The sequence below is a fragment of the Euleptes europaea genome, chromosome 14, assembly GCF_029931775.1.
Source record: "Euleptes europaea isolate rEulEur1 chromosome 14, rEulEur1.hap1, whole genome shotgun sequence".
Taxonomy (NCBI): Eukaryota; Metazoa; Chordata; class Lepidosauria; order Squamata; family Sphaerodactylidae; genus Euleptes; species Euleptes europaea.
Genome location: NC_079325.1, coordinates 15,066,846 through 15,093,538, shown reverse-complemented (window position 1 = coordinate 15,093,538; position 26,693 = coordinate 15,066,846). Strand labels below are relative to the sequence as shown.

General features: G+C 46.9%; 1 protein-coding gene across 1 annotated transcript in view; it reads right to left on the bottom strand.

Moving 5' to 3' along the window:
• KIRREL3 (kirre like nephrin family adhesion molecule 3) overlaps positions 1-26,693 on the bottom strand; it is a 370,228-nt gene that overhangs the window by 56,276 nt on the left and 287,259 nt on the right. The window contains exons 11-14 of the mRNA XM_056860874.1: positions 23,359-23,485; positions 9,187-9,287; positions 5,823-6,021; positions 2,585-2,620 (exon numbers count right to left, since the gene is read on the bottom strand). Of these exons, the coding sequence (XP_056716852.1) occupies positions 2,585-2,620; positions 5,823-6,021; positions 9,187-9,287; positions 23,359-23,485 (463 nt within the window). The remainder of the gene's footprint in view (positions 1-2,584; positions 2,621-5,822; positions 6,022-9,186; positions 9,288-23,358; positions 23,486-26,693) is intronic.

Below are 26,693 nucleotides of genomic sequence, written 5' to 3'. Positions count from 1 at the left end.
TTGGCCATTCCTGAAAAAAATGGGTAGCTTTCTGGCTTTTTTGGGTTCTCCCCAGGCTTTGCAAAGCTTCTGTGGAGCATCTTTTGAGGTAGAGCCCCCAAACTTGTAGGGTAGCTTACAGGGAATCTCCTTGAAAGAACCCCCAAGTTTGGTGAAGATTGGGTCAGGGGGTCTGAAGGTATGGGATCTGAAAGAGGTCACCCCTCCCGCCTCCATACACAAGCAGGAACTTAAATCAGATTCTCTGTTCATTCACTATTCGGCTAATGCTTGTCTATGGGAGGGGGGACCTCTTCAGAGCCCATAACACCAGACCCCTGACTCAATCTTAACCAAACTTTGGGGTTTGTGTAAGGAGAGTCCCTGAAAGGTACTCTGAAAATTTGGGACCTGTACCCCCCAAAATGCTCCCACAGGAGCTTCGCAAAAAATCCCCTTTGTTTCCTATTGTGGGAACTTTCAATCAGACTGCTTTCGCTACATATACGCAATCCAACATGGCTGTTCTTATGTTCTAACCAGCCTGTATACAGGGACCTTGGAAAATGCAGCCTTGATTACAGAACTGGCTGGTGACATCCACTTTCACCGCTCATGTACTCACTAGCCTTTCTGTACCTGGTTATCTTATTATAGCACTGTATAGAGGAATTTGCCGTGACCTGGATGGCTCAGGCTAGCCTGATCTCGTCAGACCTCAGAAGCTAAGCAGGGTCAGCCCTGGTTAGTATTTGGATGGGAGACCACCAAGGAATACCAGGGTTGCTGTGCAGAGGAAGGCACTGGCAAGCCACCTCTGTTAGTCTCTTGCCATGAAAACCCAAAAGAGGTCGCCGTAAGTCGGCTGCTACTTGACAACACTTTATACACACATAGAGGAATTTGGGAGCCCTGTGGTGCAGAGTGGTAAGCTGCAGTACTGCAGTCAAAAGCTCTGCTCATGATCTGAGTTTGATCCCAATGGAAGTCAGTTTCAGGTCGCTGGCTCAAGGTTGACTCAGCCTTCCATCCTTCCGTGGTCGATAAAATGAGGACCCAGCTTGCTGGGGGTAAAGTGTGGATGACTGGGGGAGGCAATGGCAAAACACCCCATAAACATAGTCTGCCTAGTAAACGTCAGGATGTGATGTCACCCCATGGATCAGGAATGACCAGGTGTTTGCACAGGGGACTACCTTTACCTTTATAGAGGAATTTGGTAATGTAAATGGGAGGTAGTTCAGATCTGTTGATTATTGCACATGGGAGAAACTTGCACCACCGTGTATTGTTGCGTGTAGCATATCCCTTCTCTGTTAGTGAACTGGGAAGCCTGTGTGTGGAGTTACAACAGGAGGAAAGAAGATAGCACCTGTCAGCCTGTGAGTAAAAATCAGCAACACACGACAGTGATGCATGGTGAGATTGCCTGGCTGGCCTCTATAGTGAACCCATGATGAGGGAGAGTGTTGAGGATGTGGGGTGAGCGGGGGAACTGAGAGATGGGTGCCCCCGCTTGCATTTGAGCTTGTAACTCTAGGCAAAGCTTGTGCGGTGGGTAAAAGATCACCATGAAGTGAAAGCTTGTTTGCAGTTACTTGTTTTTTTCCCCCCAGGGAAAGCATGCTGAGCAGGGAGGAGACAACGCACTGGGAACTTGAAGCATTGGAGCAGGAGTGAGATCCAGAGGCAAGTGAGAAGATGTGGATGGGAGGGCTGAGTTTTAGATGAGAGATGGTAGTGGTGGTGCAAACAGATAACAGGGGAAGGTGGTGTGTGGCGAGGGAGCCACATAAACAATGAGGCTCCCTTATGGGAAAGCAAGGACAACGAGATGGAAAGACAGCTGCAACAGGCGGATGTTCAGGAAAATGGAAAACTTGAGCTAGCCAGGAGCCTTGCAAGGTTGCTGACTAAACGGCCGGCCCTTCTCCACTTCCCTGTGAAGTCCAATCAAAACCTTGCAGGGAGGTACTCCACACGGGGCGGATGCAGAATGCAGCCAACAACTGTCGCTTCTCAAGGTGATGCATTTTCCCCAAAACCTTGCTGAGGCTACAGGATTTGGGGTCTCTTTTTAGAAGAGGATCACTGCAAAGGTATAGCATATTGCATGGGGCTATCCCAGAAGTTTTATGACAGCTTTTTGTCAGACTGAAATCCAGTTTTTAGATCCCAGTATTAATTTGTGTAGACACCAGCATCAGACGTTTAGGGATCAGGGTTTAACAAATATGTTGGATTCCTGGGCAGTTGGAAGATCAAAAAGAGATTTTTTTGTCTCTGATTCTATACTTTCCTCTTCCTAAGGCTGAGCTAAGCAGGAAGAGTATGCATTTTAGTGCATCTTTATAAAGATGGAGGGAAGGAAGGGACCAAAAGACTAGCGATTAGAACCCATGGATTCCAAATACCCAGGTTGGCATTTCATAATGCTTCCTTCTTTTGTAAGGTGTCTCTTTACCTCCTCCTGTTATTGTCCCATTTCAGGGTCTAAGCTAGAAGGAAGATGCTCGGTAATTTCCCTCCCCCCCCCCAGGAGGACACCATATAATGTAGCTTGGGAGGCAGTTTCACATAGTCACCTTCACTTATGATTTCATACCTGCTTCCATACCAGCTCCTGATTTCATTTCCGTACCTGTTTGAAAATAAAGCAAGTGTCTACAGCCTTACCAAAGCCCAACTGTGCATTTCACTCAGTTATTTCTCTCTCTTTTTAAAATACCCCTTTCCTCTTGTTTCCCTCCCCAAATCAAAAGAGGCACGGGAGTCCCCAACCACCATTTCCTAAGGGTAAGTTACTGGAGCGACAGGTCCCTGTTCGTTGGGAGCCCTGGAATTTTCAAGGTGGAGTGCAGCCATTGGAGGGCAGGAGACTGGCTTCCGAATGTTCCCAGCCAATAGGATTTCAGAAATGCACATGGGCTGGACAATCAGGGAGAGACGATGCCAAAAGGCTAGCTTGGGGCTGCACAACTGGGGAGGATCTTTATGTCCCAGCGTTAAAGTCTGATGTAGTGTGAGCCACCCTGGGTCCATATGGAGGAAGGTTGAATAAAAAGAATTCCAATAAATAATGTGAAATGAAGGTATGTGTCACAGATCTCCAAGGACTGTACGTTTCCAGATTGGGGGTGGTGGTGGTGGTGGTGGTGGTGGCTTCATGCTCATCCCCTTTCCTGAACACACAAAGCTACCATGTTGGAGGATGAATTCTAACTCAGACTTTCTCACGATGTGGTAGCTTAACACATGCAGGGATTTTTCATTAGAGGGGGAACAGGCAAACATGTGACAGCCCAATCTGAAGAGATACAACCTTGTGAGGTAGATACCATGTACCGGTACTTTATCATGTATGTTCGATTTGGATGCTAGAGTGAGAGGGTCTCTCTGCTCTCCTATGAGCTGCTCGAAATTCAGCTCTGCCCACTCCTTCATCCAAATATCAAAATTCTCTCTCATTTGGGGTAAAAACTTTCTGCCCATTAAGACCCATCTCTATCCTCAAGCAGATCACTGCTTCCGTGTGAACTGCCCTGAAGAACAGCCCAACTTAAACGGTCTTTAAAAACATTTCTCTGAAGCAGAAAGGACCAGACAGAGCTGCTTATTGGGACGGACTTCCTCAGCACCCCACAACCATCGTCTAAGTCCCAAGCCTCTGCCTGTAGGCAGGAGGGTGGGGAAACAACCACTGAAGCTATTTGCCCTGGATGGAACCCAAGGGCTAATTCTAAAGGGTTCATTTTGTTCCAATTTAAGCTGGAAGGCAGCCTTGCCTATAAATCAACCCTTAATGAGAACAATCCACCTGCCTGCCCTAACATTTAATAGGAAAGGATGGAATTGGAGGCCCTCCAAGAGCAATTCAGCCCTTCCCTCTGGGAAACTTGCAGCCTCAAAGCCCACTTTAGAAGGAAAACTTGGTATTATATTGAGGGTTGAGCTGAAGGAGGGGGCGGGGTTTGTGATAATCTTTGTTGCAGATGATTAGAGCCCACCAAGTGATCCCCCCCAGTACTGTGAAAAGCGCTCTTGTTGGGATCCCTGACTGGATAGTTTTATTTACGTAACCCATTAGGACACATGGCCTTTGCTCTGAATGGGATTCCTCTGCCCTTAATGGCATCAGTAAATATCCAGATCTGACGAGCTACATAGCATCATGATGCCATTGTGTTCAGTGCTCCCTGATGAGCTGGGGTCCTTTGAGGAGGAATCAGTGGGAAAGATGGCCCTAGAGGTCGCAGAAGATGTGGCTGCAGATAGGAAGTGAACAATGGTAGCATTTTCTGGGTTTCCTCCTATCCTAATTTCAAGCTGAAAACAAACTTGGAGAACATTCAGCTCAGCCCTAATTATAATCACCTCCCTAATTCTGAAATCCCAGGTGTTCCTTCTGTGTCTATCAACTCCTAAGTCCTGCCCAAGGCAGGTTCAGCCTGTCAGCTCCTCTCTTTCTGTTGGGGAAACTCGGCTTGAAGCTTCGAGTAGCCAGGAGGGCTCCTCACATTCAGAGCAACATCCCATCCTATTGCGTGCTTATGGTGGCACAAAGCAATGGGATGCAAATGGCAGTGGCTTGGAATGATCCTGGTCATCTCAGCCTTCATCTGTTAGGACTGTGTGGGGAAGGGGTCTCTGTATCCCAAGACTGGCTTCCGTTGAAATCATTCCTTCAACTTAGGACCACTGTCTGGAGCGACATGCCTGAAGCATAGAGCCACCCCAAACATTGGTTACGGGCTGCACTTTGGAACTAAATAATGTACTTTATCGGAGGATGAATGGATGAATGAGTTTGTGTGGTTAGAGGTGTAAGGTTGGGTCGGACATATTTATATGGAAGTTGACACCCAGCCAAAATCACCTTTTAGAGTGAAAGAGAGAGCGTTTTTCCCTTCCATGATACTCCTTGGTAGGCGAGGGGTGAAGAAGGGTAGGCAAAGGACTTCTTGTTAACAAGATGATAATGAGCAGGGAAAAGGTGGCAACACTTTCTGGGCCCTTTCCACTTCCTCCCTTTAGCTACAATGGATGACTGGAAAAGGAACAGTTCTGCTTAATTCTGATTGGTTGTCTGGCTGCCAATCAGGGCAGACTAGCTTGAGGACATAAGCCAAGGTGTGTCCGTCTCGGACCACAAGCTGGTTGCTTCACACACACAGCCCAAGCAATTTTGGGAAGGGGTGTGTGTCAAAGGAAGGGCAGTGGTATGCAAAAAGGATCATCTGTTTTTAGTGTTGGTGCAGGTACTGACTTTGAACTGCAGAAGTTAAGGCCAAGCCCTTTATTCTGTGCTGTGGGGAATGCAAATTTGACCTAATTCGTTAATTCCTGATTCATTTTCAAAGATCGGGAACAGTATCTGGGGATGGAATGGAGAGCCAGCAGGAAAAAGCTTGAATTGCAGTAACTGATCAACAACACTTATTTTTTTCACAGCATCAAGTGGTATGTAGGTATCACAGAAGGCTTCTCATTTCATACTGAAAGATCTAATTGCATGGCTGGTACATGTTGGGCTCAAACCTCTCCCTACGTTCTTGTGCAGTTCTTTCTAAGGGCCCTTTATGACAACAGTTTAGTCATGTAGGTACTTCTGCTGAAGTGACCTCAACACACAACTCTGGTAATGCCCAAAGTTCATGGTCCCTTGGGAGGATCCCTTGTGGCTTCTTGTCAGGCCCAGTTGTGAGTTTGAGCCTCCCAAATATAATAATATTGCATCCTATTTAATCTTCTACAAGTCTCCTCGATCTCTCACTATCAACTCGCAAGGAGCAGTGCGCTGCTAGTTCTCCCACTAGCTCCAAAGCCATGATAGCAATTCCCACCTTGTTCTTTCAGACGTATGATCTCTGTATCCGAACCAAAGCTGTTCCAGGCGGTGCAGTTGTAAATGGTCTGGAAGTCAGCCCGCACAATGTTGCTGATGGTTAATGTGGAGATCACACCTTCATCTGTGCTGACGGTCTCCACTGTGTATCGCCCTGAGGTACCTGACTCCAGGACGTTCTCCTTCCAGGACCAGGCCTACATATTAAGCAAGGTGGGATTAGTATTGTACTTTATTTCTCTAGTAGCTTGCAATTCAGTTTTCATCTTCTACATAAAATAATATAACAACATTTATATAGTGATTATGCGTGTTAAAGGCTTGTCACGTACATTACCTTGTTGTAATCCTTACAATAACCCTGTAAGGAAAGGGTCCCCAAATTGGTGAGTCTGTGGGTGCTTTTGAAATTTTGAAAAAGGGTAGTGGTTATAGGGTTGCCAACCACCAGGCGGTAAACCACAAGAAAAGAAGGCTCAGTGCTGTAAGGATAATTGGAGCAACCCAAAACAGCACTATAACACTATAAAGCAAATAAGTGAATTTTATAAACTGCAAAGTGAATAAATATATACAGCATATACAAAGGGAGTACAAACAGATACAAAATTTACAATAACAATCCAATAAGTATGACTTATCAAGAGGATGCCAAGGATCCTGATTCAACAGGTAAGTTCAAGTAATCAACCAATTAAGGTATCATTTGATATTAGAATTTTTTGAATCATTCAAATTCTTTTTAGGTTGCAGTTATTGGAACAAAGCCACAGGAAAAAGATGTCAGACGTGTTGTCTAGATCGGGACCACGTTTCGCATATGGCTTCTTCGGTGACCTGTATCAATAATAGATATAAGTATAAGTGCCTTAGTAGGTGTTGTCTCATAGGGACCGCAAAGATTTGTATCCAGGTCTCCAAAAGGACAGAATAGTCAAGAAAAGATGGTGGCTGGAGATCTCCTGCTACTGCAACTGATCTCCAGTTGGACTCATTTGTTATGAGGACTGGATGTGACATAACTATCACTTGGTAAGGGCTGAGCCATGCCTGTGTTTGACACCCTGTATCAACACATTGCAGAGTAGGGTTGCCAACCTCCAGGTACTAGCTAGAGATCTCCTGCTATTACAACTGATCTCCAGCCGATAGAGATCAGTTCACCTGGAGAAAATGGCAGCTTTGGCAATTGGACTCTATGGCACTGAAGTCCCTCTCTTCCCCAAATCCCACGCTCCTCAGGCTCCACCCAAAAATCTCCCGCCAGTGGCAAAGAAGGTCCTGGTCACCCTAAGTGGTTACCATAACAAAATGGCTGCTGTGGGAGAGGGGATCAATGATAAAATGGCTGCTATGGGAGGCAATCACAAAATGTAAGTTCTAAGCTGAGCATCCTCCTATGATGGAGGAAGCTGTTTCTCAGAGGGCACTTGCAAGTCCAAGGTGATGCCTTCTGGGATCTTCTGAGGTGCCCCCTGCTCCAACAAAGTGGAGAAATGCCAAGGTTGCTCTGGGGAAGAGGTGTTTCAGAGAAGAAGCAAATGGGTGCCAGTTAATTCATTGGGGGCATCATGATGCCCATGGGTGCCATGTTGGAGATCACTAAGGCATGTCAGTATTATCATCACCTCGGTGCTGGTGGAGGAGAGAGAATGAGTGATTGAAAGAAAGAGTACAGTATGGCTCACCTATCGTCATCTAATTAATGCCTAGCAGAGGCAAGATTTTACTTTTAATTTGTAGTTCACTTAGCCACTGCTTCTCTCTTTATAGAAAACTATTAACATCAAATGTCTACCTCGTCTTATTTATAACATCATATGTCTGCATCAGATAACACCAGATGTCCACCACATATTATTTATAACACTTTGAGGGTCCCAAGTGTACAATTTTTACATTTACCAAGCAAAGACTAACATCTAGCGTAGTTGATCTGAATGTGGGATAAGCCTCGGGAAAGCTGGGTCAAATTCCCCGCTTCACCCTGAATCTCACTGGGCTGCTATTCTACAGTTGTCCTGAGGATAAGATGGAAGGAAGAACCATCTAAGCTGCCCTGAATTTCTTGGAGGAAAGGTGGGATAAAAGTGTGACTGACAGAGAACTATACCAGCTGAACGTTAGCAAGGACATATTTGCACTGCTCTGGAAAGACAGGTTTTTGACCACTGACCACCATGCCAGAGGTGGTTCCTTGACAGTTTCACAAGATCTTCCAGCAACTCAGCTTTCCTTTTGGCTCGCCTCTAACAGTGGATATAGCTTTGCTTTGCATCGGTCTAATTAGTATATGTCCTTCTTTCTTTCCATCATATTTTCCCCCCTGGAGAATTGGGTTTGATTCCCCACTCCTCCACATGAGCAGCGGAGGCTAATCTGGTGAACCGGGTTGGTTTCCCCACTCTTACACATGGAGCCAACTGGGTGACCTTGGGCAAGTTACAGCTCTGCTAGAGCTCTCTCAGCCCCACCTACCTCACGGGGTGTCTGTTGTGGGGAGGGGAAGGGAAGGTGATTGTAAGCAGGTTTGACTCTTCCTTAAGTCGTAGAGAAAGTCGGCATATAAAAACCAACTCTTCCTCCTCTTCTTCCTCCTCCTCCTCCTCTTTTGTAGGGGACCGATTGCCTCCCCGAGGCTGGTTTTCGGACCTGTGTGCTGATAGCTGAGGGCCTATTGTTTTAAACTGTTTTAAATTTTGAAATCAGCAATTTTAAATAGGATTAAACTTTCTTGTACATTTACTGTAAACATTGCTTTTATCTGATGTAAACCACTCTGAGCCCGGCCTTGGCCGGGGATGGAGGGCAGGCTAAAAATCTAAAAATAAATAAATAAAGAAGCCAATGGATGTCCAAGCAGAAAGAATGAGGTCACTGTGACAATGAGCTTGTGCTACATTTCAGGGGTAACCCATAGCGACCTTCTTAGTTCCACAGGGGCTACTTCGTTATTAGTGTCCTGAGTGTCCTGCAATAACCCACAAGAGTTACATTCATTTTCCAAACAAGAAAACTACTTAGCAAAGGGAAACACATCGCAAAGTAAAAGTGGCTGACCACGGGTGATGCCGCATGTGTTGCAGCATACCTCTGATGGAGAAATCTATTTATGTGCTGTCCTTTGCGATGAATAGATCCAGGAAGAGCTCATGTATTTAGGCGAGCATTTACAGGAATGCCTCGTGAGAAGTCTGCGAATGGTTTCCTAAGATATAAGACTGTCCAGTGCAACCTTTTGCTTGCTAGCTATTCCAGAAAACCCAGAATTCGAAGCTACACCCCGCAGAAGGAGCAATGGCTGCCGCGGCTGTCCTTATGTTCCAGCTCTATTACATAGGACATCAAGAGAGCCTACTCACAATTCGGTCTGGTGGAGGAGTGCTGCGGATAAAGCATTTGATCTGGCCCTTTTCCCCATGAAGCGCGTGCTGAGTCTGTGTGCTGGAGATTATCGGTGGCCCTGTGAAGAGAGAACAGAGAAAACGGTGGAGTGAAAGCATGTTGGGTTTTTTCCCACTCCCCACTCCTGCTGAACACAGGGTAGAGCCCTTAATTCCACAAGTACAGCATGCCACGTAGATGGAGCCTGATGGAATGCCTTCCACGGACATGTCAAACGAGACAAATCGTGACTTGCACAATCATGGATGAAAGGGGATTGTTTGAATTGCTGGTGTGCCAGAAACCTTTCTGCTGCATTGTGGCTCAAAAACAAAACCAGGGAATGTGTGTAGTTCCTTAGTAGGAGAGGCCAGGGTCATGCCTATTGATTTATTGGTGCATAGTTAAATTATGGAACTCCCTGCCCCAGGATGTGGTGATGGATGTCAACTCGGAAGAGAGGGGTGGACATGTTCATGGAGGATAGGGCTATCCATGGCTACTAGTCAACATGAATACTAGTCATGATGAACACCTATTCTCTTCAGGATCAGAGGAGCATGCCTATTATATTAGGTGCTGTGGAGGAACACAGGCAGGATGGTGCTGCTGCAGTCGTCTTGTTTGTGGGCTTCCTAGAAGCACCTGATTGGCCTCTGTGTGGACAGACTGCTGGACTTGATGGTCCTTGGTCTGACCCAGCCGGGCTTTTCTTATGTTATGTTCTTATTTGGCTACCAACAACGTGAGAGCTCAGAGGTATAAGGCAGGGCTTAGATGCAGGGAATGTGAATGAGCCTAGAGACAGACATGCCAGAATGAACACGTGGCCCTTGGTTTCCAGTTTGATTTGCAAATAGCTCAAACGCTGTCTGAGCTGCCTGAAGCAGGTCAGGCCTCTGTAGGAAAAAAACCCAAAATCCAAATGGGAAACACAACATGGTGGGTTCAGCTCATTCCTGAGCCTTGTGGCAGTCAGGCATGACATAGCTTAGGCGCCACTGCAGCACCTCCAAAGAAGTTTCCCAGCTGCTGCAAGGCTTTAAAAAGCCTTTTTTACAGTTAAAAAAAGAAAATGGTCCTTCCCCCCCATAGAAAACAGTGATGCTGCGGCAGGAAAAACCTGGCACAGCAACACTGTTGCTGGAGGGGGTGTTCCTGGGCTGGAGGGACTTTGGAAGCTGACTACCGTCAGCTCTGCCCCCAGGAATGCCCCAGGGATGCCCCCCCCAGCCAGCGCTGCATTTCTTTTCCGGGATTTAGGTCCTGGAGAGACTGCGGCATCAGAGGAGCAGCATGCAGCTCCCCAGTGTCCAGACACCAATGGAACTGCCCCTGCCGCCAGCATAAGTGCCTCTTATTCACTGACAAGAAGCTACTTATGCTGGCGCCGGGGTCATGCCGCCTCCAGAGCATTTTCAGCCTCCCACCCTAAGAACGGGCTGATTTTGTGTCTAATTCACTCCTCTATTTAAAAATAGTTGGACTCACCTTCTAGTTGTATCGGAAGAAGTGAGCTGTGGCTCACGGAAGCTCATCCCCTGCCAGAAATTTGGTTAGTCTTTAAGGTGCTACTGGACTCTTTAGGGTTGCCAACCTCCAGGTGGTGGATGAAGATCTCCTGCTATTACAACGGATCTCCAGCCAATAGAGATCAGTTCCCCTGGAGAAAATGGCCACTTTTGGCTATTGGACTCTATGGCATTGAAGTCCCTCCCTTCCCCAGGCCCTGCCCTCCTCAGGCTCTGCCCCAAAAACCTCCCGCCAGTAGCGAAGAGGGACCTGGCAACCCTAGGACTCTTGCTCTTTTCTACTGTGCTGAACTACATGTCTCTGTACTTTGTATGCTATTAAAAGACAGCACATCCCGGGGATTGCCATTGGGGTCTTCTGCCCCAGGAATTGAAAACACCTTGGCATGGGGGCCGTAAGAATCTCCCATTCTTTCCTTGAAGGCTGCTCAACGGATGGAATCGACTCTTGTTGCTAGAAGATCTGGGAGTGCCCAGCAGAGGGCAATCCTGCTCAATGCAAGAGGATTCCTCCACCTATTCATACCCCCAAAAAACACAATTCAGGCTGGGAAGACTTGCAGGTTGTCGGGTTCCCCCGAGACAACTGTGAGCCTCTTTTTGTGCTTTGTGCCACAGGACTTCTGTACAGCAACTGCCTGCCTTTGATAAATGCCAGGCAGGAAGGCTGAAGCTTGGATGGCTAATTAACCTTACTGAAGCCTCGGGGCAGCTTCCATCCTCAGTGCTGGAGAAGTGACCGGAGATGGCCGCAGCTCAGCGGTTTTGGACAGGCCAGACGTTTTTTCAGAGAAACGAGCAAAATTCTTCTACACTCGCCTTGGCAGAATGTCTCTGGCCTAGTGCATACCTTTTGGCCAAGTAATGTGAAATGCCCACTGTTCCAAAAAGGCTTTCGTAGGGCTTCAACAAAGAAAGAGAAGAGTTGGTTTTTATATGCCTACTTTCTCTCCCACTTAAGGGAGAATCAAACCGGCTTACAATCACCTTCCTTTCCCCTCCCTACAACAGACACCTTGTAAGGTAGGTGGGGCTGAGAGAGTGTGACTAGCCCAAGGTCACACAGCTGGCTTCATGTGTAGGAGCGGGAAAACAAATCCAGTTCGCCAGAATAGCCTCCGCCGCTCATGTGGAGGAGTGGGGAATCAAACCCGGTTCTCCAGATCAGAGTCCACCACTCTAAACCACCGCTCTTAACCACTATACCACACTGGCAACCAGGATAACAGCTCAGCTTAGTCAGCAATCTAAGCAGTTCCACTTGGAAGTAGATTCAGTGGGGCTTACTCCAAAGAAACAACGTGGTGTAGTGGTTACGAGCAGCGGATTCTAATCTGCAGAACCAGGTTTGATCCCCCACTCCTCCACATGAAACCTGCTGGGTCACTTTGGGCTAGTTACAGTTCTCTCAGAGCTCTCTCAGCCCAACCTACCTTACAAGGTGCTTGTTGTGGGGAAGGGAAGGAAAGATTATAGTAAGCCACTTTGAGACTCCTGAAAGGTAGAGAAAAGTGGGGTATAAAAACTAACTCCTCCACGAAAAAGCTCTGTGCACGCAGGAAAACAACATACCATGCAGAAGGTTAAGATGAACTCTTCTCCCCAACATGCGAGCTTTCTATATGTACGAACAGTTTTTGTTGTGGAGAATGGAACCAGTCAAAAGCATGCTAACCTCAACCAGCAGTCTAAAGGGGTACAGTGCAGGAAATCTGGTATCAGTTGCAAAGGCTGACTGTTCAAGGTTGGGAAATTCCTGGAGATTTGGGGGTGGAGCCCAGGGAAGGAGCTTTATAGGGATGTAGTGCAATACAGTCCACCCTCCAAAGCTGCCATTTTCTCTAGGAGAAAATAGATGGGAGATCTCTGTAGATTTCTCTGTAGACGGGAGATTTCCCTGTAGATGGGAGATCTGTTGTAATTCCAATAGAACTTCAAGCCCTTCCTGGAGATTGGCAACCCTGCTTGTTCTCAAAACTCATTTGAGCATTTGGACCAAAGTGCCTTTTTGAGCACTGAACCTTTGAAGCACCCACGGACAGATCCTGCAGCTTCTCCCAGCCCATGAGCAAACAGGCGGAGAACTGTCTCTGAAGGACAGGGAAGGAAATTGTTTCGGGGGAGCAGCAAAATAGCTGGGAACATAATTGCTGTTTATTAGCCCCTTCATTAAAATAGATTTGCATTTCTATGCACTCCTGCCAGCGAGGATGGGAAACAATGGGCAGCCAACCCACGTGGCAGGCGTGTTGCATTCATGACGGCAAAGGCAATTTGCTCGCTGGCACGAGGAAGGAAGCAAAGGGTGGGCTGTGGGGTGAGCCCCTCCCTCTCCCATCTCACTTTCCCCACAATTGTCTCGTGCTAAGCTGAGTAGGAAACAGAACTGGCTCTTGGCCTAGTTCTGTGCGCCTGACATATCTGAAGGAGGGCAGATTCCCAAGGGGGGGGGGATTTCTGAAATAAACATTTGAGTCACACTTAGTTTGAGAATAAGGCATTGGCCTTTGTGCAAGGAGGCAGGAAGATGCGGGAGAAAGGGCAAAGAGGGGCACGTCCTGGGGGGGAGGCTTAATTTCTAAAAGGAAAAGCGCTGGCCTTCCATTCCTGCCCACCATGGTTGGAAGTCAGGGCTTTTGTGCTCCACGCACAGCGCTCGCTGCTTTCCATCCAGCTACGGCTTCACAGATCCAAGGTAAAAATGCTGGCAACGGAAGCTGATGCCGCTGTGCCCAGATTTCTGTATAAGCCCCAGTTCCTGTCCGAAACCAGGGAGAGATCTCCCTTGCCAAACAAGCTGCTGCTGGTTCTGGGGGCTTTTTCATCGGCATCTTCACCCCTGATTTTTGATCGGAGAAAGCTTGACGCCTACTCCTAAAGATTCAGGCCGCCCTCTAGCATGGTTCAAGGGAAAAAGGAGCCCCCAACGTGGTTTTAAAAATGCACAAAAAGCAAGCCAGTAGGATGCCCTCTCAGCGTGGAGTTTTAGACCTGTATATGCATGGGATCCACAAGGCTCAGCCATGTTGTAGTAGTTGTTGGTAGTTGCCTACAATCACCAAAAATGAGAGCTCAGTTGGCATTCTTTTCTTAAAGCTACCAGAGTTGGTTATATTGTTTTGTGGAGTTTTAACCCCACAATGCATTTTTTTTAAGGTTTCAGATTTTTCTGGGAACTTGGGGCTTCTTTTAGATTTGTAGGAAAAATTCAGCCTAGCTCCATTTTGTGGATCTATTTATCCACACTCGATGGTTCGGTTCAAAATTGGATAATATGACAAGGGGGACACCCAAGGACTTTTAGGGGGCATCTCATTTCTCCCTCCTCCCTTTCCCTTCCCTGAAAGCCCCCACAGCCTCTTCCTTTTTCCTGCCTCTTTCTCTCCTTGCCAACCTACCTTTATCTGCCCCCCCCACCCTGTCTTCAGTTTTTCCTTCCCTTCAGTTTTCCCTATCACTGGCAGCCTCTCCCTGGAAAACTCTGTCCAAGTTACACAGTGCTAGCTGCCAGTCTGGTTTCCAGTTGTGTGGTGGGGAACACACAAGGGTTTGCACAGGGTTTTGTGGGATGGCTGCAGTTGAACTGTAGCAAGCAGCCAAGCCTGGGTGAGTCATAAAAGTCTGGTAGTAGCAAATCACCTGGTGGTTGCTGGTGGTTCTTCGAATCTCCCCTCGAAGGCCAAAACTGCCCTGGAAAGGGCCCTCCCTCTCCCTTTTACTGATAAAAACCAAGCCTTCAGCTAGCAATACTGTTGTAGTTGCCTGGAAACTGCCACAGAGGGAATGTGTTTCTTAAAGCTACAGTTGCTGCTTCTTTTATTCTGTGGAGTCCCCCCCCCCCGCCCCGCATTTCAGATTTCCCCCCTGCAAATCTGTTCCAACCCCCTCATTTCAGACTTTCCCCCCTGCAAATCTGGGGCTTTCCTCAGGTTTGAGATCTGTCATGTCTGTTCATGGCTCCAGTTCCCACATTTAAGTATCAACAGATTTGACCATGTTGAGAATTAAATCCATTGATTCTCCTAACTGTTGGGTAAAACGGAGGAAGTTACAGTTAGGAGAAAGATGGGTCACATATGAAGCTTCTTTGCACAGATCCAGACTGTTGGTGCATCCAGATCGGCACTGCCTACTCTGAATGGCAATGGGTTTCCAGAATTCCAGGCAGGGTCTTCCTGATCTTGCTACTAAAGATGCTAAGGATTGAATTTGAGACCATCTCCACGCAAAGCAGGTGCCCTACCACAGAACCTTTGGGTTATATGGAGATGCTGTAAGCTAAAGGTTTGTCATTTTTATGTGCACCAACCTATCACCACCAAAATCCTTCTGGGCATAGATAAAAAGAGGCCACAACCAAAGTCTTGCATTCTCCTTCAATTTTCCTTGGATAGCTGCCTCTGCACACTCATTTCTGCCTCTGACTTTTTTTTTTACACATTCTGAGGAGGAATCAGATTGAAATGAATTCAGAGAGATGTGGCAACTTCTGGATGAATCTGTGTGTGTGTGTGTGTGTGTGTGTGTGTGTGAGAGAGAGAGAGAGAGAGAGAGAGAGAGAGAGAGAGAGACAGAGACAGAGACAGAGAGAGAGAGAGAGAGAGAGAGAGACAGAGACAGAGAGAGAGAGAGAGAGAGAGAGAGAGAGAGAGAGAGAGAGAGAGAGAGCGCTCATACTCCCAAACCATGGTAGCTGTTCAGATGATTTGGTAATTGCTTTAGTGATGAAAAAGGCAGGCATCTCTCTCTCTCTCTCTCTCTCTCTCTCTCTCTCTCTCTCTCTCTCTCTCTCTCTCTCAAAATGATCAGGGGGCTTGAGCAACTACCCAATGAGGAGCAGTTGAACCACTTGGGGGTGGTTAAGGGGAGATATGAAAGAGGTCTATAAAATTATGCATGGTATGGAGAGAGTGGACAGCGAGAAGCTTTTCTCCTTCTCTCATAACACTAGAATGCGGGGTCATCTGCTGAAGCTTGAGGGTGAGAGATTCAAAACAGATAAAAGGAAGTATTTCTTCACACAATGAATGCATAGTTAAATTGTGGAACTCCCTGCCCCAGGATGTGGTGATGGCTGCCAACTCGGAAGGCTTTAAGAGAGGAGTGGACATGTTCATGGAGGATAGGGCTATCCATGGCTGCTCGTCAAAATGGATACTAGTCATGATGCATATCTATTCTCTCCAGGATCAGAGGAGCATGCCTATTATATTAGGTGTTGTGGAACACAGGCAGGACAATGCTGCTTCAGTCGCCTTGTTTGATGGCTTCTTAGAGGCACCTGGTTGGCTACTGTGTGAACAGACTACTGGACTTGATGGGCCTTGGTCTGATCCAGCATGGCCTTTCTTATGTTCTTCCTTGCTAAGAAAATTTTTGAATAGCATAAAAACAAGTGGCTCCAAGATGATCACACAGTTCCAGGAGTTCAGTGGCTGAAGCTTATCACCATGATAACAGGATATACCCAAATAGTGATTCTTGAGAAAATGAACCGGCCCAGAAATAAGAGTGTGAAGTAACAGACTTTTTGCAGCTTGGGGGACTGCAGCCTGATTCCCCAACAGGCAGCGGCTTGCTAGCGAAGGCTGCCAATCTCCCTGCTTGGCATTTGGTGCCGAGCGCGAGACAATCTACAGGCAGCTAAAGTCTTTAAACAGTGTTGCTATGGATATAAATGGTGGCACTATCGGTCTCACAGTTATTTTTAGAGTCTCGGTGCCAATTTATTTGTGCAGCCCCAGAGGCTCTGACAAAAAGAAAAGCCGTTTTCTGACTTCAGGGCCTTTCTGGAATCAAAGGGAGGCAGGAAACTTCCCAGGGGCGGACACCTGAGCGAATTGCGCCCTTTCTTCTGAAGCCATCGATAGCACCTTGGGGAGGACATTTTGGTCATGTGGTTGCTTTCATGCTGACAACATCAGTCCGGGATCAGTTCAACAGAAGGACGGTTCTTTAGTGTGTTTCGTACCATGTATATTAACGCCTTCGCTCGGTTACACAAATTCTGCAGGATGACTGAATGATTGTGAATGTTTTCTTTAGGGCAATGGCCCACAACCATCTACCATTCCATCTACTGGGGGCCTTTCCTTGGTCATATTCATCCTGCAACACTGGCACTTTTCGAAGCTTGAGAACCAATGTGGTGTAGTGGTTAAAAGCGGTGGTTTGGAGTGGTGGAGTCCGATTTGGAGAACCAGGTTTGATTCCCCACTCAGAATTCCACAGGGGCCCTCCTCCCAAGTCAGATTTAGTGACCCTTCTAAATGTTCTAATTTGCAGAATCTATGAGGTTATTTTGAAATGAATATAAACTAGCAACACGGGGCAAAGATGGCCAAGGGGCTGAGTTTGATTATGATTTTACTATCGTCATGCCCTGTAGACACCAGCTGCATGCTAACATAACTACTCAATCTCCATTTGTGAGAACAAGTCATGGAGTCCTTGGGCTCTCCCAGTCTCCCTCCTTTCCTTGCATGTGTTGCAGAGATTGAAGACTTCCTGGTTTAGAATCCTGGGCTTTAGGCAACGGAACCAAAGTTTGTTCTTTCACACAATCAAAATCTTGCCACAAACTGTGGCTTGTCTCAAAACAGAAAGTCCTCAGTTAAGCACCACGTGGGAAAGAAAGGCTACCTCTGGTTAAGGAGGTTCTCTACCATGGACATATTTAAGAAGAAACCTTGCTTTCAGACAGTTCCTGAATGTTGGGTTGTTGTTGTGTGTGTGTGTGTGGGGTGGTGGTGGTGGTGGTAAGAGCAGAGGGCCCTTAGTTCTAAGCTGTGAGATTCATCCATAAGGACCAAACATTTTCCTTATGGGACAAACCTGGCTGGGGAGGAAGGAAATCACCTGCCAGAGTGAAAATAAAATATATCTCAGCATCTTATAAGTAAAACTGTTCTCTATTCTGGCTTTGGCCAACCCGATAAGAAAAGTGAGGTGCTTGCCCTCAGATAGGATGTGTTGAGGCGATCTTATCATACACCAGGCCCTCCAATGTAATAATAAGGATAAATTACTGATTGCCTGGAACGAGAAATACAGCACAAACCAATTTGTGGCAGGTAATCTTGTCAGGCCGGCCCTCTATCTGGAATCCTTCTCTTCCTGTTCTTATCCCAAATGCCAGACAATGGAGTTAACAAAAAGAAGTATGATTGCACTGCAAAGCAAATGTTGTTACTTTCTGGAGGCTGAGAGCTGCCACAGTAGCACAGAAGCAAGAATCCAACCATCGCCATTGTGCTTGAGGGAAAAAAACGCTCTTTGCAAAAGACTGAGCCAAACTACAAACTTAATGAAAAGCCAAAGGCTGTCTTTGTTTCCAGCAGCCTGGAAGTTCTTGACCTCACCTACAAGAAGATGTTAAGCATTCCTGAGGATCCTCTTTCTGAAGCACTCTCATTATCTGAGCCATGGACTTAAGTAGCACAAGGGACTCCAACTGTCTGTCTTTTGTGCGGATATTGTTAATATTAGAGTGGCATAAGAGAAGACACTCCTCAGATAACAACATACTGCTTTTCAAACTCCCAAGCACTGTGATCCAGTATGACATAGTGTTTAGCATGTCAGACTAGGATCCAGGAGACCCAGGTTCAAATCCCTACTCTGCTGTGGAAGTTTGCTGGGTGATCTTGTGCCAGTCACACGATTTCAGTCTAACCTACCCGACAGGGCAGTAAAATAGAGGGCGATAGAAAGGTGTAGTCCTAGCAGATTTCAGAAGCTAAGCAGGGTGGCCATGGTTTGTACTTGGATGGGAGACCACCAAGGAAGTCCAGGCTAGCTGTACAGAGACAGGCCAGGGCAAACCACCTCTGTTCATCTCTTGCCTTGAAAACCCTCTGGTGTTGCTGTAAGTCAACTTCAACTTGACAGCAGTTTCCACTATGCTAGGGTGGGATGGAGAGGTTGCCATCAATTGACTATGACTTGACGTCACTTTACACAGACAGAACGATGTAAGTCGCTTTGGGATTCCATTGGGGAGAAAACCAGGGTATAAATAAATGAAGTAAAATAAATAAATAAATAAATACACAAAGGCAGGAGATACAGCATACTCCAGAAAATCAGTCCTACATTGGCCCCTGTGTCTTCTTGAGATGTTTAATATGAATGACTATGGATTCCTCTCCACATGATATCCTTGCACTGCTGGCTGATTATTTCTCTGTTGGGGACTGGTAGTTATTAGTTTGGAAGGCTGTTTGATATCGGATGATCAATGGTTGGAAATGTTCTCTTGGAATCTCTCTTTGTTTTGGAATGGGGTACCCATGAAAGCTTGGAGGAGGAAGTAGCCAATGCCTTTGGGAATTGGTACTTATTAGTCCTGGATGGTTGATTGATATCTGATCAATAGGTTGGAAATGATCTCCTGATAGCAGTGTTTGTCAGTGTAATTACCTCCATTTTGCATGCAGAAGGTCCCAAGTTCAATCCCCAACATCTCCAGTTAAAAGAATCAGGCAGTAGATGATGTGAAGGCCCTATTCCTAAGACCCTAGAGAGCCTCTGCCAGTCTGAGGAGATAATGCTGACCTTGGTTGACCGATGGTCTGATTCAGTATAAAGCGGCTTCATGTGGGGATCTACCCCCCTCCTCTGAGCCAGGGACATAGCGGAAACTGTAGGTTGGCAATTTTAAATCTGGAGACCAAGAAAGAATGGTAATGTTGTGGAGTGGCTGAAGAAAAAGCACCTTGGACCACAGGATCTTTCCCTAGGAGTCTGATGTGGGGGCAGCATCTACTGCCTTTTATACGTGTATATTGTCAGGCATAGGGTACCAGAGTACCTCTGACAACCTCTCCAAATGTGGCCAGCCTTGGCTTTGGTCCGTTCAGAATACGGGTCAGAAGGATCTGTCTGGAGCTTGACACATAGCAATGTGCTCATGTGCAGCTCTGCTCGCTTGACTATGGTACTGCTGCACCCCTTCGTAGCCGCACAGCACAGGGTCGGTGGCCAGGGGCCAGTTCAGATTCAGATTCATTGATTAATACGGCAAATGCCATTAAAACATTCATATCAGTTACAGAATTAACATTGGAGAATATACAGTAACTCCAGCTATAGGATACACGATTCACAGACAGTTTGTATAATTTAAGCAGACCTCAAATTAATAAAACATTCTCCATTTTAAATTGAGTTACCATGCCCCAGCTTTGTCTGATGGATCTTATATATTGCGGCACAGAATTTAGCTACTTGCTTCACCCTCTGGTCCGATCCTTCCCATAGGAGACTCCTCAGTCTCCCTTCCTTGGAGCTATCCTTTATTAGATTAAGGAGAGGGGAAATTAGCTTGTATCGGACTTCTTGAAAGAAAGAGCACCTGAAAAAGATACGCACAGTAGATTCGATTTCACCCGACTTGCAGGGACGTCCCCATTCTGATCTTGGTCTCCTAAATCTGCCTTCTAGGATCGCTGAGGGTGGGGGAAGGGTGGTGGTTTAGTCCAGGAAGCCCAAAACACTCCTCCTTGGCCCAATTGATAATCAGCGAATTCCTCCCTAGATACTGAGGGATGCCATGCTGCCTACTGAAATGGGACAAGAGGCAGAATGCAGGTTTTTAAAAGCCTGCCATCCGCTGCCTCCTCATTGGCCTGCAGTGATGTCATGTAATGCAAAGGCCCTCCTCCTTGCTCTGCCTCTGGCAAGGAAGTGAGGCTAACCCAGTCCTCATGGCTGGGGTGGGAGAGCTACTCATTATTTTCCTGGCTGATACTTCACATAGTTCTTCTCGAGTTCTCCTGAATTACTACAGCTTTACTTTAGCCAACTTGGACACCTTTTCCTTCAGAGAGTTAGGATAAAAATAGTTTCAGCAAGTAAGGCTGCAATTCTAAATACACTTACTAGTGAGTAAGCTCCGCTGAGCTCAGTGAGGCTTGCTTCTGAGTAATTTTGCTTAGGCTTGCCCTGTAGATATTCTTCCATCTTCTAACACCTGATGCCCCACTATCTCTATGCATTATCAATTTTTGATTTCTTCCATCATTTCCTCCTCCTCATCTTGTCTATTTAAGGTGTAAGTTCAGCATTTTGGAGGTAGGGTATAATTTCAATTCTTGCACATGAAGATGTAGGGAATTATTTAACAGCAGGTGCTTGCTGTAAGTATATATTATTAAGACATAGATCATGCTGGAGGAAACTGTGAAGGATCTGTTTGCCTATCAACTCAGTGACTTTCCATTCCTGGGAGCCCCCAAAACTCAAGAACCCAACAGGATCCTTCTCTTAGAAAGCTTTGCTTCCTTTGCTCTTTTGTCAGTTTCCACTATATTTATTTTTAATCTTATTTGTTTTATTACACTTTTACTCCGCCATCCCCGGCCCAAAGGCCAGGCTCAGGGCGGCTCACAAGTCCAAACAATAAAATCAATAAAACCCTTAAAATATAATTTAAATACATTTATAGGGTTGCCAACCTCCAGGTACAAGCTGGAGATCTCCTGCTATTACAACTGATCTCCAGCCGATAGAGATCAGTTTATCTAGAGAAAATGGCAGCTTTGGCAATTGGACTCTATGGCATTGAAGTCCCTCCCCTCCCCCAACCCCGCCCTCCTTAGGCTCTGCCCGAAAAACCTCCCACCGGTGGCGAAGAGGGACCTGACAACCCTATACATTTAAAATAGCCCAAAACATTCAGTAAACAGGGAGTAATAGTCTCCTTGATGGAGCTAAAATCACAGAATAGTTGTCTGCAGCACGATAGATGGAACTGACCTCCCCCTAAATGAGGGAAAGGGCTCAACAACGGGAACAAAGGGCTAGGGAGGCCAGTATTTATAGGGAGAACTGTTGCAGGCCTCAGCCATAAGCCTGGTGAAATAGCTCCATCTTACAGGCTCTGCAGAATTCTTGGAGGTCCCTTAGGGCCCTGATCACACTTGGGAGGCTATTCCACCAGGGAGGGACCAGGGCAGAGACAGCCCTGGCCCTGGTTGAGGCCAGCTGGACATTCCTTGGGCCGGGGACCTCCAGCAAGTTGTTATTTTGCGATGACACGTTTCTCTGGGGAACATACCAGGAGAGGCCTTTTCTGGTGCTAGTTCGGAGGTACCTAGACCCATGCACCAAGAATACGTGCTACCTGTGATCCTCCTGATATGTCCAGTGACCAGTCACCATTTTGCCTTCAACGGGCACCACACATATTTTTTTGCTTTTCATGCAGAAAATATGCATAGTGCCCATTTTAGATGGTGACCATGTGTTATCAGGAGGATGGCAGGCAACCTGTGTGCCCAGTATGCACAGCTGGATACCCCCAAAGGTAACTTCTGAAAAAGTTCAAAGTCGACTTGTCTTCTTGGGGGTGCCAGGGAATGTCCCCACCTTCTTTCTTGCTCTAAACACAGTGCTTCAGTCATTTATTCCTCTACTCCAAAATTCAAGTTGGGGGGGGGGTATTGTGCTGGAGGCGGGGAGGGGGAAGCCAGGTTCTTTGTTCTCATCAAATGTTTTCGGCAAGCTGTTTGAATTGCAATTAAACTGTGGCAGCCAGCAGGGAGGGGGAAGGGCAGGAGACAATGAGCCGGAAGGGAAAGCTAGGGAGTGGTAGATCTTCAGTGGCCCTGATGGGTTGCCCTTGGCTTCTCTCTTCAGCATCATTTGCATTGAAAATTAAATTGTGCTGATGCCTGCGTTGCATTTACCCCCTTTTGCTCTTCATCAACACAAATGAATTTTGAGCGGGCCTTGAGGACTGTGTACAGGGGGCAGGCAGCATGAAAATTCATATTCTGTTGAATTCCCAGAAAAGAGCTTTGCTCTGCCTTCCTACCATATGGCAGAGTCTAGATGGAGGGATGGGAATCCCAGGTCCTACCCTCGATTTTGCACCACAGCACGTGGAACACGTGCCAGTGTGGTGTAGTGGCTAAGAGTGGTGGTTTGGAGCAGTGGATTCTGATCTGGAGAACTGGCTTTGATTCCCCACTCCTCCACATGAGCGACGGACGCTAATCTGGTGAACTGGATTTGTTTCCCCACACCTACACATGAAGCCAGCTGGGCGACCTTGGGCTAGTCACACTCTCTCAGCCCCACCTACCTCACAGGGTGTCTGCTGTGGGGAGGGGAAGGTAAGGTGATTGTAAGCCGGATTGATTCTTCCTTAAGTGGTAGAGAAAGGTGGCATATAAAAACCACCTCTTCTTCTTCTTGTTCTTCTTTTATCTAGACCTTACATTGAAACCACTCACACCTGTTGGGGGAGGGGCTGTGGTTCAGTGGTAGAACATCTGCTTGGCATTCAGAAGGTCTCAGGTTCAATCCCCAGCATCTCCAGTTAAAGGGACTAGGCAAGTAGGTGATGTGAAAGACCTCTGCCTGAGACCTTGGAGAGCCGCTGCCGGTCTGAGTAGACAATACTGACTTTGATGGACCAAGGGTCTGATTCAGTATAAGGCAGCTTCATGTGTTCATATGTTTTAGGTCTCATGACCCTGGCTCCGGTAGCCCTGGGAACTGTAGTCCTAGGAAACCATGTGTGTACTTGGAAGGTTGGCTAACAAAGAAATCTCACCATTGAAAAAGGGATAATAAACTGGGATCTCAATGGAGAAAACGGAAGTTAATTACCATTGACAGTCAGGGACACTTCTCGCTCTCCGGCACCCACACGGGGCACCACCGCTCGGCACACGTATTTCCCAGCATCCTCTTGCCGGACGTTTTTTAGGGTTAATGTGTTCTCATTGCTCAGGACCTGGAAAAGAGGAAAAGCAGTTTGCTCAGGTTTCACGGATCCCAAATTTACAAGGCTTATGGCCAGCATGGGATGAGGTTACTGTCACAGGTGCAGCAACAAGAGGGCTCAATGAGCATCAAGTCACATGGAGTCAATGGAGTCTGTTTCACAGAAATCAGTTTTGGTAAAAGACCAAACCGGTTCCAGTGAGCTGAGTGGGGGGTTACATGAGATCAACAAGAAGTCCTGGTTTTCTGTTTAACTGTCTGGCTGTGGATTGTCTTTGGGTTGAGTTACTGTTGGGTTAGAGGTGGGTTGGGTTAGGTTCTTCTTGGGTTGGGTTACTATTCCCCTTCTCTTCCCATCTCCCTCCACTGGGGCTATAGTCTAGTCGAGTTGGGTTACTGTTCCCCTTTTCTACTTGGGTTGGGTTACTGTTCTCCTTCCCTTCCCATCTCCCTCCACTGGTGCTATACTAATGTGTGATCCTGCATGTATGCTTCTCCCTCACAGCCTTGCAGGGCTCTGGAGCATCCCTATCACCGTCACTGTGACAGCATGGACCAAAGAAGAAAGACATGTCACTTAATTCAGGGAGGAAGTTCAGCCCACAGATGCTGCAAATCTACCCACCATCTTAGTTCCACAGATCAGTCCCTTCTAGAAGGGCCTTCCATTTGCTAAGTACATGGACCTCTTTGGCATGGTCTCATGTATTTCCCATTGTGCCACCAAGACCTTCACCATTATCTATAAATGCCAGGCAAAGTCATTGCTGCTTGCTTGCCTGTTGTTTCACCAGCATTTGAATTTTATCAGTTATGGCAGATATCTGTCTGTGCTTTTAATAGTTTTGTAAGAGGGGTTGCTGTAATAGGAAAATGGGGTGAAAACCCCCCAACAATGAATAAATGACAGTGGGTCGCCGTGTTAGTCTGTCTGCAGTAGTAGAAAAGAGCAAGAGTCCAGTAGCACCTTAAAGACTAACAAAAATATTTTCTGGCAGGGTATGAGCTTTTGTGGACTCTTGCTCTTTTCTACTAATAAATAAGTGGTCTCTGATCTGTCCTTCACATTTTTATCTCTCCGTTTCTCCAAGGAGATCAGGGCAGAGGAATGAAAGCTGGCATGAGGAAACCCACAGAACTTCACAGCTGAGTGACCATTGAGACCCAAGTTCAAAACCCCAAAGTCTAACCACTCTACCACAGTGCCCTCCCCCATTGTGGCCAACATGGATCTGGAAACTCAGGAGGCAGTGTTGTATGGGAAAAGCAGTGGGTAAGGGAAGGGTTGCCCTGACTTGGATAGCTCAGGCTAGCCTGAACTCGTCAGATCTTGGAGGCTAAGCAGGGTTAGCCCTGGTTAGTATTTGTATGGGAGACCGTCAAGGAAGTCCAGGGCTGCTACACATCTTGGCTTGAAAACCCTGTGGGGGTTGCCAGATGTCAGCTACGACTTGATGGTAAAAAAGGGTAGTGAAGGGTTAATGCCCTCTTACTGCATCTCCCCGGCCGCTTTTCACCACTCTCACTCCGAGTTTAGAAACTGGTTCCAGGATTGCCAGACCCATCATGTCTACCCTGGTTGTGTAAGTCTACCAATAAACATGACCAAAGGATTCTTTAATGTTCTGTTTTTCACTATTCTCTCTGCAATTTCAGACACAGGTGCAATGACCGGACAATATCAATGACACCATTGATAAGAAAACTGGGAAAGCAGCCCTCATTTGCATAGTTTCGGGGGGAGGAGAGATGTGCACTCAGTACTCTGCTTATTCTGTAGGGTCGTTTTGGCCTCGGCTGAAGTTGGTCTGCCTCCCTGCCTCTTTGACCCTGCTGAGATGCACAATACCTGATGTGATGCCCTCTTGCCCACGCCAATGCAATCAACAGAGTTATTAAAACTTCCTAAGTGCTGAAGCAAGGGAACTTTGATGCAGGCCAGTCAGCAAAATCCAGGCTCCTGTGGTATTTGGAAATATGATGAGTCTAAAACAAATATGGCCTTTTAAAGGCGAGTCCTTCTAATTGCCTGCAGGAGCAGTCGAAGTGCAATGGTTAATTTCCCGTCTATACCACCGAAGCTGTCAAGGTCTATCTGCAGCAAAAGTAGACAGGCATTAACTTCCAGTGTCGGAATTTGCATACGGCATGAGCATGTCCCTTCACCTTTCTCTGCACAGGGCAATGCCGAGGCATCTGTCATCCATCTCTTGCAGACATTTGGATGGCGTCCCTGTGGGCCTGCTTCCTTTTGCCTTTCCGGCATGTGTTTGCTATGTAAACACAACCCAGCACGTTAGTTATTGGCACTGCCGCGCACGTCTGATCTCGCAGCCAATTCCTCTGCTCGTTCGGGGAAATTTGCTCTGATGCTTAGCAAAACACTTAATGCCCCTCGCAGTCCTCAGGCATACTGCAAAGGCAGCTCATGTTGAAACCACTGTGTTTGGGGGGGGGGGACCCCCAAAGGCCCTTCTTTAAAAATCACCGTGGGGATGAGCTCACATGGGATAGATGGCCCCACATGAACAGTCCCAACCATCATCTGCCATGCGTTCACATGAACACTGTCATGTGTGATGAGGGCAAACAAAGGCATGGATGGCAGTCTGGTTAATGATTATTGCAGGACCAAATTGGATTGGTTTGGGGGAGGGTGGATGACAGTGTCTTTATCCTAGCAGACTAAGCAAAATGGTTGGGTCTTACCAGCCTTTCTACCAGAGGAAGAAGAAGGAGGAGGAGGAGAAGAAGAAGAAGAAGAGTTGTTTTTTATATGGTGACTTCTCTATTTTTTAAGTAGCCAGCATAGTGTAGTGGTTAAGAGCAGTGGTTTGGAGTGGTAGTCTCTGATCTGGAGAACTGGGTTTGATTCCCCACTCTTCCACATGAGCGGTGGAGGCAAATCTGGTGAACTGGATTTGTTTCCCCGCTTCTACACACGAAGCCAGCTGGGTGACCTCGGGCTAGTCACAGCTCTATTAAGAGCTCTCCAAGCCCCACCTGCCTCACAGGGTGTTGTGGGGAGGGGAAAGGAAGGTGATTGTGAGCCAGTTTGATTCTGCCTTAAGTGGTAGAGAAAGTCGGCAAATAAAAGCCAACTCTTCTAGTCTTAAAGTGCCTTACAATCTCCTTCCCTTCCTCTCTCCACAACAGACACCTTGCGAGGTAGGTGGGGCTGAGAGAGTTCAGAGAGAGCTGTGACAAGGTCACCTAGC